At 41.6% G+C, this 14,608-nt stretch overlaps 1 protein-coding gene across 1 annotated transcript in view; it reads left to right on the forward strand.

The window, feature by feature from the left end:
* The first annotated feature begins 919 nt into the window (after positions 1-919).
* The window catches only part of map1aa (microtubule-associated protein 1Aa), a 75,878-nt gene continuing 62,189 nt past the window's right edge, over positions 920-14,608 (forward strand). The window contains exons 1-2 of the mRNA XM_075466959.1: positions 920-1,175; positions 2,439-2,540. Of these exons, the coding sequence (XP_075323074.1) occupies positions 920-1,175; positions 2,439-2,540 (358 nt within the window). The remainder of the gene's footprint in view (positions 1,176-2,438; positions 2,541-14,608) is intronic.

Here is a 14,608-nt window from a genome sequence, read left to right on the forward strand (position 1 = left end):
TCTTCTCTTTAACTTTACAGTTTAAATCCTGATAAAGTGGCAGATAGATAATATCCAACCATTTCTATTGCAGCCCCAAACCCATTGGTTCCAGATAAATCCTTACAGTATAGTCAGAAGAACTCTTCATTGATCATGTTCAAAGTAATATCCTAAAACCAGTGTCAACTGTAGTCCAGAATATTCACATTAGAAACCATCAAATGGACCTATTGGACAACACAGATGAGAGTAGACTTTAGTCTTGTAACTATAAGAAATCAAACTTATTCTTGAGTTATTCTCACAGCTTTCATCAGACTCACACTACCACATTTGTCATCACCATAATAGCAACTTGCATCTTTTGTGTTGCAGACCAAATGACCCGGCAAGCCTAAAATATCTGCGTTTCCATCGTAGCTGCGAGCCTTTGTCAGTCTTATTCTGCACAGATGAAGCGTTGTTTTTGTTCGTGAGGGGAACAAAGACATATCAGTTTAGTAATCAAAGCACATTGGCTGGTACTTGCAGTGACACTGATATAAATAGAACCTTTGTGAGCCACAAACTTCTTAGTTCCAGTTCTCTTTTTGTCCCTTTGGTAGGCTTTAAAATCTCACACAGGATCATGTAAGTAACACTGATGACTCCCTTTGAAGATTATGTTTGAGATTGGTTCGAAACCTAATGAAATTATGAACATTTGAGATAATTGTTTTTTAGAAATGTTCAGTGGCTGCACAATCGTAGTGGCAACAGAACGCTCCAGCTGTCTTGTGTAGAAAATATGATGGACATTAAATCTCACATCCTTCCACTCCTTCTGTCCAATGACAAGCTGTGACATCAAATAGCCACATAACCTGCGATCCAATCAAACATTCCCTTTCCACGAAAACCACACCCACCAACCCCTCCCGCCTCATCCTGCACCGTCATGGTGCTCGCTCTGGATGCAGTTGTCATGGAGATGGAAAAGAGCTCGGCGTCCACTAGTGGCACTGTTACCATGGAAATCTCCAGCGCTGCAACAGCCTCGGCGGAGCGGGCGGAACCTGAGGAGTCTGTTCAGCACCATGGACAACACCGCACCGGAGCTGCATTCCAGCACAGAAACTATCGAATGCTGATCGTGATCGGAGAGATTCCCACCGGCCACCACCTCGAAGCTGCCAGGGAACAGATCACACAAGGTGAGCCTGCGGAGGAGAGCTCAGACGGGGGGGCTGCAGACGCCCCGCTCAAGCTCTGTCGATCTGTTAAATTCAACTAACTGTTCGGAAAGATTTATTTTGCAGCAAAAGTGTAACTCTGTCCCAAAACTGTTGCTTATACTTAACTAAAAGGTAGAATAAAGTGCATATTTAATGGAGTGAAATGTAAAATATGCTGATTCTGAATCAGTTCTGGGTACTTTGTACACTGCTCGGTGCCACGACATCATGTTTTAGACATCCAACAAGTTACCCCAGTACAAATCTTCACCAAAAATGATATTGTCAGAGTAAAAAAACTCATCCAGTTTACCTTGAAATGTGGTGGAGTTAACTGGAAAAACCTTGGATGTACAGCTGAATACTGCACAATCTGATTCCTGCAGCTCTCCAGTACATCTTTGGATTTAAATGGACAAAGATTTGAATGTTAAAACCAGCAGAACATTCTTTATTATGAGCAAACTGCAGGACGAAGCTGTAATGCTGCCGACTGCACTAGAAAAAATGCCCCTCCAAAAATAAGTAAAAAAACAACAAATACAAGACGTTTTTGCTTGAAATAAGTAAAAAAATCGGCCAATGGAACTAGTGAAAATCGGCTTGTCAAGATTTCTTGAAATAAGATGTGATATTTGGGACTTTTGAGATAAAAGTGATCTTGAAATTAGCTTAAAAACCTCTTCAAATGTAAAAAAAAAGCTTGTTTCATGTGAAATATGACTCAAAATAAGATGTTTTCAAGACTTTTTCACTTAACAAGATATTCAAGATGTATTGTATTAAAACAAGTCCCTATATCTGGCTGAAAGTGTACTTGTTAGGCAGTTGTGTCTTATATTAAGTGTAATGAGATACTCAATGAGACAAATATACTTGGTAAGATTTAGATTTTTTCTAGTGTAACAACTTCAGCCTCCTATGTAAATGTAAATGTACTTTATTTATACAGCCCTTTACAGACAATCCTTACGATGTACCAAAGTGCTTTACGGTAGGTAATAAATAAAGAGAAGAATAAGTAAAAACATATTCGTATTATCTATACGTATATTATACTGCTTATTTCCGTAAAGGTATAATCATCCACATGCAGGAGCTTCTTATAAAGATTCCACCGTTACACTCTTTACTGTGTCCACAGTGTTTCCTTTGGTATAAAACCAAGCAGAAAATAGAAATATGTGATGTCTTTTCGGTTTGAGACGGCGGAGTCAGATGTTGTGCATTTCCCTTTCTCAGGTCTGCGCTCCTGGAACGTTGATCTGTCCGTTTTTGACCTGAATAAGGAGCTGCAGCTGTTTGAGACCAGACACACCGCTCAGTTTTCCTCTCAAGTCAAAGGTGAGCTGGAGTTCATTGAATTCGAAAGCACTGTGTTTGTGCGGCACGTTTCTTACTGTCCGGGGACAGTTATTGGCTTTCGTGGTGAATCTGGATGGAGGAATTGTTCGATTGTTTGCACTCGTCTGCAGAGACGCTCTTTTCAGTCTGAGTTGTTCTGCTTTGCGTCTCTTGTCCTCTTTTTTTAATGAAACACAATCTCATTTTGTTTTCTGTGATGGAGTCTTTCAGACTCATGGCCTCACTCCAGAGGACACTGATCATCTGTGTCACAGTCGTTCTCCACATGATGAGTGAATTAAGCTGGATGTGTCACTTTAAAGGGATAGTTCGCCTCTTTTGACATGAAGCTGTATGACATCCCATATCAGCAACATCATTTATGAACATCTTCTTACCCCCTGCTGCGTCCTGTGAGCCGAGTTCCAGCCTCGTTTTGGCGTTGACGAAAGTAGTCCGGCTAGTTGGCTAGGGCTTAAAAAATAAAGCGTTTTGCTTCTCAAAACAATATGCGTTCAACAGAGTAATACATTTGCATCACAAAATGGTTCTCCAGGAAAAAGTCAGACCTCACAATCGCTTGGCCCTATTTTCTCTCCCTTCGTATCACTGCCTGCTGTGCAGACCGTGCAGACCGAAGTGCAGACCGAGCAGCAAACACCGTAATGCTACGTGTACACCAAGAGCGACCTCCGGCTGGAGAAGCTTCGCTTGTGAATTTGCTTTGGTAGCTTTGTTCGCTCGTGACGTCACATTTAGAATGTTCAATTCTTAAAGGCCCCGCGGCTGTGCAGCACCCCCGTGAGAAAAGAACATGAGGAAAGAGAGGGCAGGGACACGAATAAACGTGTTGTTATTTACAATTTGTAACACAAAATATACATCACGTTACAAATTATGTAAAACTACATTAGGAACACCTGAGAAGAGCAGGAATAGCAGAGGCAGCGGTGAAAAATAAACTAAATTAGAAATAAAATCCAAAATAAATCTGAAATAAAACTTAATTGCAGTGAGAAAGGTATGCGTGGGGTTACTACACTATTGTATTGAAGCACTCGAGACGGCAATTGCAACAGTCTCAGGATTAAACGACTATTGTTTGGATAGGAACTAAAGTTTACACGTCTGTTTCCGCGAACCCCGCGGATTGTCGGACCCCTACAATCTGTGGATTGTCATTGGTTTTCGCCGAAACGCGTCATAGCTCATTACCATAAAGTTAGCTTGAGTTTAATCGCTGGAATCCGCTCTGGTAGCGCAGGTAGCTCACCCTCCATAGAGAAATAATGATTTCCGGCGCTCAGGTAGCGTAGGTCGCTCTTGATGTACACGCAGCATAACAGGCGCAGCTGTTGGCAGGTGGCGATTTTCACTAGTTCCATTGGCAGATTTTTTTGCTTATTTCAAGCAAAAACGTCTCGTATTTGTTGTTTTTTTACTTATGTTTTGAGGGGCATTTTTTCCAGTGCAGTAACTTCGTCAACACAGTTAGGACGTCTCATCTTTGGAGAGCCTTAAGCTGAAAGAAGAGACAGAAGGGTTGTGTGATTTCCCAGATTATAAAACTATTCCTTTAAATGTGGTGATGAGGCAGGAAGGATTAACCTCGAACAAAGGCTGGAACAGAGGGAAACAGCTGGCCTGAGTCTCCGAAAACACTAAAAAAAAACAGCCAGTTGCCCTCAGAACTTCATCGATTAACCAATAACAACCTGAGGATTAATTTTAAAAGCTGTCTAAAACTAAAAAAGGTTTTCAGCAAACTAAACTGCCCACCAAAACATATTCTGCATGGTTTGGTTTTTTCAAAGTTATTAGAATGTCTTGAAAGGCTCGTGTGACGTCACGATGGGTTAAAACAGGGATGCAGCAGATGGCGTTTAATTGGTTTATCATCCAACTCTTTAAGGGAAAGTAAATAGATATAATTCTCTGAACCCTTGTGCCTCCATGTAAAATGTGTAAATACATTTTTAAGCTTATGAACATTAAAGTCGAACAGTGTTATTCTACTTTGTTAGGAACAGTTTTTGTCATACATGAACCCATCTCTGCATCCTCTCAGGGTCTCAGATCTCTGTTTCCCGCTGAAAAAAATGTTCCACTGAGCCGGAATAGATCAACAGTTTCACCATATTTCACCATCTCCCCAATGAAATAGCCCGTGTTCTGACTCTCTTTGTTTTGCTTGGCTCGGCTCCAGTTTTTCTGATATTTCATGAATAATTCAGCATTTTCCATTAATTATTTTCCTGATAAAAGATCAATTATCACTTCAACAGTTGACGGCTTTCTTTTGTCTGTTCAAGGTCCCTCCTGTTTCCAGCTGTCTAAACCCTCCTTCCCTCCCAGTCGATACACTTTTCCACCTTATCTCGCCCCTTTGTATCCTCGGCTGTATCTCCATCCACTCTGATGTGAGGATTTCACATTTCAGTCCTGCTAAAGACAAACAAAAGAGAGCATTATCTCTCATTATCTCGAGACTGGTTGGACCGTGCAACCATGTGCCATATACTCCAGACAACTATGGGTTCTGTTGTTGTTATAAACATCTGCAGCTCATCCAGAACGCTGCTGCTGGAGTTTTAACCCGGACTGAGAGATCTGAACACATCACAGCAGCTTTAAAATCTTTCCTCTGGCTTCCAGTCAGTCACAGAATAGATTTTAAAAGCCTGCTGATGGTTTACAAATCCCAGAACGGTTTAGGCCCCAGAATGCATCTGCGATCTGTTCAGAGAATATAAAGCCAGCAGAGCTCTTTGATCCAAGGACTCAGGTCAGCTGGTCCAGTCCAGAGTCCAGACTAAACATGGAGAAGCAGTATTTAGCTGTTATGCTGTAAACAAGTGGAACAAACTGCCAGTGGAGATTAAACTTTCACCAAATGGAGACATTTTTAAATCCAGGTTAAAGACATTTCTGTTCTCATGTGTCTATGCATGAAATCTGCACGATATCTTTGAATTTATCTGGACTGATTTTATTTGTTTCTCTTTATATTCTTTTATGTATTTTAATGCTTCTTCCACTCCCTGCTGCAATGATTTTATTTTATGTGAAGCACTTTGAATTGTTTTGTACATGAAATGTGCTATATAAATAAATTTGACTCGACTGTAAACACAGTTGAAAAATACTACAAGAAGTTCAACATTCTCCCTTGAGATATTTAAGCATCTATTGACTGGGACTGCAGAAGCATTAGCAGATAGTCGCTCAGACGGCTGGGAGACTGAGGAGCGTTTAAAGAAAAGTTAACTGGAAAAAGAAAAACTTTATTTTTTAGTTTGAGAACCTGACTTTTCAATTCAAAGATTCATATAAACACCCAAAAATAAACCAAACATCTCTCCAATCGGATGAAACTTCAGTGAGTCGGGATGTGATTATTTCATTGGTTTGTTACACTAACGCAGCTCTGTATCACCTGCAAAATAACGGAGAAAACACTTGTCATGATTACAAACCTGCTTTTTTGAAGTAACGTAACACAGCTTATCCATGCACCGTCTTACTTTAACCTTTAAATAGTCGTTACTTAGTGATGTCATCGGGAAAAGCTCCATCTGAGAGCTGCTTCTCTAGTTAACGCCGCTTTCACTGACCACGATTGACTTTTTCCAACAAAAGAAGTCTGATTTCTGAGTTGGTAACTTGGGATGACTGAGACGATGACTTGTCATAGTCTCTTTTAGATAAAATTCAAAGTTTACTCATTTTTCCAGTAGCATTTAACTCAAAGTACCACTTCCCTTGGTACAAATGTGTTGTACTCACGAAGAAAATCACAAATAAATCCTATTTTTTCAAGTTTTGTCTTGACAAAAGTAAAGTATTTAATATTAGGCGGTGCTTCGTGCATTCATCCAGCACTTGCTTAAGTTTTCTCCTCTTTCATTAATATTAATGTCATCAAGTCTCAGTCCTGGTTTGTTCTGTATGATCTGCATTTTCTGCTTGTTTTTCTGACTGTGTTGATTTAGACAAAGCTTAAACCGCATTAATGATGTTTTCCAAAGGGTATTCTGGTTGAGTTTAATTTGGGTATTCAGAGAATCAGAATAGAACCGCTGTGTGATTTCCTCTGTTGCTTTTTCTCAAGGCAAAGACTGAGGAATGAGAAATCAGAAAAAGGTATTTTTATATATATATATATGCAGTGTGTAGAGTGAGGCTATTTCAGCCTGTAAAAAAAAGATCAGCTGTTCCCCTGACAGTAAACAGGTTCAAGAGGCCACATTGCCCCGAGGCGTCGGCTTCAAAGAGGCTGACATCAAGATGCAGCTCAGCACCAGCAAACGTCTCTCAATGGAGGCTGATTCTGGAATGAGAGGCGGATTATACCATCTTTGTTTGCGCTAATTAAGGAGCACGTCAGCTTTATCCTTTTAAACACCAGGAAAGGTTTTGTCATTCATCTGTGGCTATGGCTGGGCTCTTATTCTCTTATTGACGTCGGTGGTTTGAGTAGAAATAAGGGAAGTGAAGCTCGAATCAATTTTTTTGTATCCAGGAGGAGGAGGAGGAGGAGGAGATAGCTCGATGCAGGGGTGAGATTCTCAGCGGTTATTGAACAATAAACATTTGCTGTCCCTATTTCAAGATTTCATCCAGCTTTTCCAAGAAATAACGTGCTCCTGTTATCTGGTGTGCAGAGAGCAAGTCTGATTGGATCAAGCTCCGGTTCAGCTGCTGCCGGATGAGCTGGGATGAAACACGGGCTCAGTGTAAAGGTCACAGAGGAAAATTGATCCGGTCCACGCAGGAAAAATTGTCTGTGAGGAGAAGGGTTTTTATCTTTTGAGCCATCCTCCAGTGGCTCCTGTTCATGGCGGTGATGCTCAGAGGGGTTTAGAGACTCTCCTGTCGTTTGTATTTACCTTTCGGGAAAGTCTCTCCCGGCGCTCGCTGTGTGTTTACACGGACTGCCCGTCACACTGCAGCTCCTCCTCGCCTGTGACTGGAATACTAATACGCAGCTGGTGGGGGAGTGCACAGTCATCATGGCTGACAAGCTCAGACACAAAGAACACAAAGGAAAATCTATAGGATCGAGACTTACAGCTCAAGATACGCATCATTTCCAGGGCTGGGCAACGATTAAAATGTTTAATCTAATTAATCACATGATTTCCCTGATTAATCACGATTAATCGCATTTGTACGCAAAATCCAAAAATGAATCCAAAAGTAGCGTATAGCTTTTAGCCTTTGGTTTTATTTTAAATATGCTGCCATTTGCAATGGAAAAAATGCCCCTCCAAAAATAAGTAAAAAAACAACAAATACGAGACGTTTTTGCTTGAAATAAGCAAAAAAAATCTGCCAATGGAACTAGTGAAAATCAGCTTGTCAAGATTTCTTGAAATAAAATGTGATATTTGGGACTTTTGAGATAAAAGTGATCTTGAAATTAGCTTAAAAACCTCTTCAAATGTCAAAAATGTCATATGATATGTGACTCAAAACAATTTGTTTTCAAGACTTTTTCATTTAACAAGATATTCCAGATGTATTGTCTTCAAACAAGTCCCTATATCTGGCTGAAATGGTACTTGTTAGGCAGTTGTGTCTTATATTAAGTGTAATGAGATATTTTGACTAGAAATGACACAAATATATTTGGTAAGACTTTGATTTTTTCCAGTGTGAATGAAAGTGCCATAACATTTGTTGTGCAAACACACTTTTAACATCAGCATCTTTCTGTAGTTTTTATGTAGAAGCCTCGCTCCACTGTCTGTTTCCTTGAATGACTTGCTGCTATCAGTTGTGTGTTTTGCCTTTAAGTGATATTTTAGACTGGAACTACTATGCTGAGAAGACGATTCAACTTGGCAGTGTTTACAGATGACTTTGGTTCTGTCGACTCCGCCGTCTGGAAGAACTTTAACATGAAAATGGCCGAGTAAAAGTTCCGTACCCTTCTCCATGTTTGGTGGATCCGCCGATTACTTTCTTTTCCTGTTCCACAGCAGACAGCAGCAGACTTTTACAAAATAAAAGCCTGTGAGCAACAGACTTTTACAAAATAAAACAAATGATAAAACAGGGGTGGTTTGTGGCGTAGTGGGTTGAGCAGGCGCCCCATGTACAGAGGCTATAGTCCTCGTTCAAGTCCTGCATCGGATGGCCCTGTGCTGCATGTTGTTCCCTCTTCTCTCTGCCCCCTGCTTCCTGTCTCTCTGAACTTTCTTATCCATTAAAGGCACAAAAGCCCCAAAAATATATATATATATATATATATATATATATATATATATATATATATATATATATATATATATATTTTTTTTTTTTTAAAAACCTACATTAATGCACGATAAAATATTTATCAGCGTTAAATAACTAACGAGTTAACATTTAAGATCTCCCCTGAGGCCATGCAGTGGTTCACTTCCTACCTGCAGGATAGGGAGCAGTGTGTGAGAGTGGCCCAGGACAAATCCTCTCAGAGAAACATCTCAATGGGCATACCTCAGGGCTCCATACTAGGGCCACTGGTTTTCAGTCTCTTTATAAACGATCTGCCTTTGATTTGCCCAGGTGTCCGCTGCCAACTTTACGCGGACGATGCAGTTTTTTATGCAGCCACAAAGACACCAGAGCAAGCTGCAGATGTTTTATCAGCATGCATGGCTGAGGTTAGTCAGTGGCTCTTCAAAAATCAATTAGTCCCTAATCTTACAAAAACAGTCTCTATGTGTTTTTCAATCAGAAAACAAAAATTAGATCAAAATTTTAAAATAGTTTTTCAAAATTGCAAAATACAACAGGTAAATGAAATGAAATATTTAGGATTGGTTCTTGACCCACAACTAAAATTTGATGCACACATAAAGAAAATATCCAAAACAATTCAAAGAAATATAAATTGCTTTAGACTTATTAGGCACTTCATTCCAAACCAGGCGGCCCTGCTGTACATGCATGGGATGATATTTTCTCATATCTCCTACTGCATGACAGCATGGGCCCAGGCAGCTCCCTCAGCCACAAAGCGCATTGGTTCACTTTACAATCAAGCACTCAAAATTATGGACAGAAAACCAATCCGTTATCACCATTGTCAAATCCTCTACAAACATAATTTGTTGAGCTTTGACAGTTTTAGCAATTTGTGTTTTCTCAAATTATTTTTTAAATGCTTTCACAATTTGGCTCCAGAACCACTCAGGGAATTTATAAAGAGACCAAACAGCAGCAGGACAACAAGAGGCAGCTCCAACCACAACTGTACAATCCCTAAGTGCAGAACATCGTTTGGACAGTCGGTCTTTTCTTTCAAAAGCTGTAAACTCTGGAACTCACTGCCCACAGATATTAAGTCCATCAGTGAGTTTAAATTGTTCACCTTTAAACTTAAATGTTGGCTTAAAACAAACCAAAACTGTACACACTTGTAAAAATGTGAGAGTGAATGAATGAGATGAAAGTTTGAACTGCACTGTTGTATTTATAGATTAAGGTTCTTATGTAAATTAATGTCTATTTTAGGTTTATTTTAATGTCTATTTTAGGTTTCTATTTTAGGTTTATTTTAATGTCTATTTTAGGTTTCTATTTTAGGTTTATTTTAATGTCTATTTTAATTTTGTGTCAGCATAGAAAAGCCTAACCAGGGACGGGAGTTGCAAATTAGCACTTGTTGCTAAACTCTATATGCATCACATCAGCTACAAGCTTGGATTTGTAGCTATGTCCGATTGTATTGTCCCTGTCAAATAAACTAAGAAAAAAAAAAAAAAAAAACGCAACAATAACGAGTTAACTCGCCCAGCCCTAATCATTTCTTATCTTTGCTGTCACCAAATGTCTCGGTTGACCATGTGTGGTCATTCCTGACTGACTTCTTCCCAGTTAACCCAGCGGCACGGCTCAGAGTTTTCACTCGATCATTTCATGTATTTTATCTGCTGGAACAGCGGCAGGGAAATCTGTGATGAGGATTTTCTCCACTGAAAAAGCTCAGGCAGCAGACATGCAGGCAGTGACCTCCCTGATGGGCAGCACATGCTCTGAAGGACAGCCGGTGCCCTCGGGTCTTTCATGGCATCCCGGGGGCCTTGTTCCGCCCCCCCCCCTTCAGCTCTGCGTTCACCAGACAGACAGACACAGCGTAGGGCCATCAGACATGAGTGACTCACCTTGTCTGACCAGGTTTTCAGGGTAGCTGTGATGGGATTCACCTGTGTAATCAGAAAAAAAACACTGCATTTTGGGCTTAAAACCTGAGTACTGTACAGTAACATTAACACTGACCCCCACTTTCTAACCACGGCTGCACAAATCAATCAAATCAAGTCACTAATGCTAATCTTCACAGGGATTTCTGGGTCTGCAGCTGACTATCTAAACTCATTCATACAGACTTACTGCCCCCCCTCTGGACTACTGCATTCCTCTTGTGAATATCATCCTACTGCCTTTCAGATGCATGAGGCTCAATTCTCAATTCAGAGTGCCTGCATGAAGTTGGAACAAGCTAGCATAATGCTATCAGAGCAGGGGGCGTCCGCCTCTCCCTTTGTGAATCTCTTAAAGATTCCTCTCCTTACATCTCTAACACCTTAACACACCCAACTCACACTTCATTTGCACTTCTTTACCCACTTGTACTCATACATTTGAATAGATTTAGCACTTGGCTGCGGTTTCTTACTGCAGTTAAGTCTGAACGTTGCTCCTGACTTAAAGGGATAGTTCGCCTCTTTTGACATGAAGCTGTATGACACCCCATATCAGCAATATCTTTGTATATATTTATGAACATTTTCTAACCCCCTGCTGCGTCCTGTGAGCAGAGTTCCAGCCTCGTTTTGGTGTTGATGAAGGTAGTCCGGCTTGTTGGCTGGGGTTTAAAAAATAAAGCGTCTTGCTTCTGAAAACAATGGTCCCCTTCGAATTCCGAATTCCTAGCCTGGGAATTCCCATGCTGCTTTGCGCGCGATTTCATTGACACTGCAAAGTCAGCCTGGAAACCACCGCCCTTATTTTTGCCGGAGTTAGGGAACCAATCACAGAACGGGGGGGCAGCAAGACGATGACGACGTCTATGCGTGACACCGAAGCTTGTAGAGTGTCAATCCAACATGGCAGCGGACACAACGCTACCGTTCGATGCAGCCTTAGAAAGTGTTTTAAGTAGCTTAGAACGCAAGTTTACTTAAAAAAGAGCAAAATTTGGCGTTGAAAGATTTCATTGGTCGAATTTCTGTCGCTCTACATACGTCATCTGGTATAAGTAATACAATTGGCAATGAATCGCACGCAAAGCAGCATGGGAAGAACTAGACGCCATTTGATAGACATTCGTAGCGTCCAATAAACGGCTCTAGGCATTCGTAAACCACGCCTCAAATACGAGAAAATGCACACCTAGTTCCCAGACCACCATCTCATCGAGATGTGGACGCGTCAGCCAGGCTAGCCCTTACCCAGGGGAACTGTTTCAGTCTACATTCCCACATGAGTCGGGACCTGAAAGGGACTGATGCGACGCAGCCGTCTGCGACAGCGACGAGTTACTTTAGCGCCACATTCAACAACAAAACAGAACAAAACAAAACCTGGTAAAAGTAAGGAGAGAAGAAAAAAACACCACCAAGAAGCTAACATGGAGAGCGGGGAGGCCACCGTGTTTATGGTCTGCATGATGGTGATATTAATCATGGACGATCACATCGGGCGTCTAACATGGAGGCTGGCAGAGCTCACAGAGAGAGTCAGGAGACGCAGGATGGAGCGCAGGCCATACTTCTTGGTTTCATGAAGGAAGGAGAGCAGAGCGCCGCAGACAAAGGAGACCACGTGGAGGTTTAACTTATTAAACACACGCAGGTTGTGTCCGTGTCGTATGAGGAAACATTTCAGCCTGACAACATGACAAGGGGCGGAGCTACCAACCACCAAACACCTCCGTCAGATGTGTTCCTATGGAAACCAGAACAGACCCAGCTGAGGAGAAGGAGCTGAAATGGTTCCAGACCTTAGGGCCGTGTTCCAGAGTTCCTGTTTGTGCGAATGAGGGAAAAAACGTCTCCGTTCCTGAAAAGGTTCTAGGCACTGCAGAAGGGAATGAGGCTATTATGTGTTCAAAAGAGTAATACATTTGCAAAATCGTCCCTCCAGAAAAAGTCAGACCTCACAATTGCTTCGCCCTATTTTCTCTCCCTTAGTATCACTGCCTGCTGTGCAGACCGAAGTGCAGACCGAGCAGCAAACACTGTAACAGGCGCGGCTGTCGGCAGCCATTTGTGGGGATGATACTTCAGAGGACAAACAAAAGACCTATTTGTTGTTTTAATTGGAGGATCTGTCAGAGTAATTTTGTGTTAAACACTTTCCATCAGTACTCAGAAGCCAGATGTTGGACTGGAGTCTTCGGGCAGGTGACCAGGTGCCGGCTGACAGACTGAGGACCTCTGCTGGCTGGAAAGGGTGAAGCATGGGAAACAAACAAACAACACAGATAATATACTGGACAGAAAATGTCATTCAGCTGCTCTTAAAGGATAAGACCGGTTTTTTGACATTGGGCCCTTGATTTCACATTATAACATGATGTTCTACTCACCCCTGCTTGTTGTTGGTCATTTGGAGCTGTTCCGAAGATATTCGCGAGGCGTCTGGCTGCTCTCTTGAGATATTCGGCCATGAAACGGTTTCCTATGGGCAAGCTTATACAGGCACAAACTATGCTGTTTATAATTTATTAATTACTCTACACTAGCACTGATAACGTGGAGGTGCGTCGCTTACTTAAAAAAATCCGGGTTACTAATTTTGAATTTTAGCCGAATGAATAAATAGGCAGCAGGTCTGTGGGCTGTCTGTGGTAGTAGCACGATGATGACGTCAGTAACACCCACTTTACGACAAAAAAATCAAAATTACCTAACCCGGATTTTTTTAAGTAAGCGACGCACCTCCATGTTATCAGTGCTAATGTACAGTAATTAATAAATTATAAACAGCATAGTTTGTGCCTGTATAAGCTTGCCCATAGGAAACCGTTTCATGGCCGAATATCTCAAGAGAGCAGCCAGACGCCTCGCGAATATCTTCGGAACAGCTCCAAATGTTCAACAACAAGCAGGGGTGAGTAGAACATCATGTTATAATGTGAAATCAAGGGCCCAATGTCAAAAAACCGATCTTATCCTTTAACTCTTCATCGACAGTCTTTAGCATCACGTTAGCATGCGTTATTACCAGGATTGGCTTTGCTTTCCAATTTGAATTCCACAGAACACTTAAAAAAAGCTGCTATTTCCAGTGACCAACAGCATATGGATTATTTAAAGATATCAAATGGCTACGGCTGAAGACGTAATGACCATAAACAGCATAGTAAGTTTCAAGTTATTCATTCATCAATTATGCAAAAACACGAGAATGTCACCCGAAACCTTGGTGCTCTTTCGGTCCAGCTTAAAGCCCTCTGCGGCCTCCTTCTGGCTCCGGGAAGACGCCGGCAGGTTGTGAAGTATCGACACACTTCTGAGCCTCTGACGTCAGGATGAAATGAAAACTATTGACACAAATGTCAGAGGTGCATCCATCACTGCACGTCGATTTCTTCTCAGACTCTCGGACCGCTCACATCACACCATTTTCCAGGCTCGGAGACAGTCCGGCAGCATTAAAGACGGCGTTCCATCCCTTAGAGAGGGGGAAGATGAGGAGGAAGAGAGACGGGGGGTGGGAGGATGAATGCAGCTGTCACCCACATGGAGCAATTAACAAAGACTCGGTGGACCTGCGCTGCAGATTGATGGCATGTAAACAAAACCTGGTAGCATCAGAGAGCTCTCCAGGGAAATGTCGTCGATGGTGGCCGTTAAGGTAGATGTTGTGTTTTAGCTCTGTGTTCACACATATCAGCACAATCTGTCACATGATTGTGCCTTTACAAATGAAACAGTTAGACTGAACACCAGCTGGGCTGTTTTACACGGGTTACTCTGAGTTTATGACTCAGTCATTTTGTTGTCTTCCTGCAGGTTCTCTTTAAACTTTTCATGTCGTTCTATCGGCGAGGTGAGAACTCTTCATGT

This window comes from Odontesthes bonariensis, chromosome 1 (assembly GCF_027942865.1).
Source record: "Odontesthes bonariensis isolate fOdoBon6 chromosome 1, fOdoBon6.hap1, whole genome shotgun sequence".
NCBI lineage: Eukaryota > Metazoa > Chordata > Actinopteri > Atheriniformes > Atherinopsidae > Odontesthes > Odontesthes bonariensis.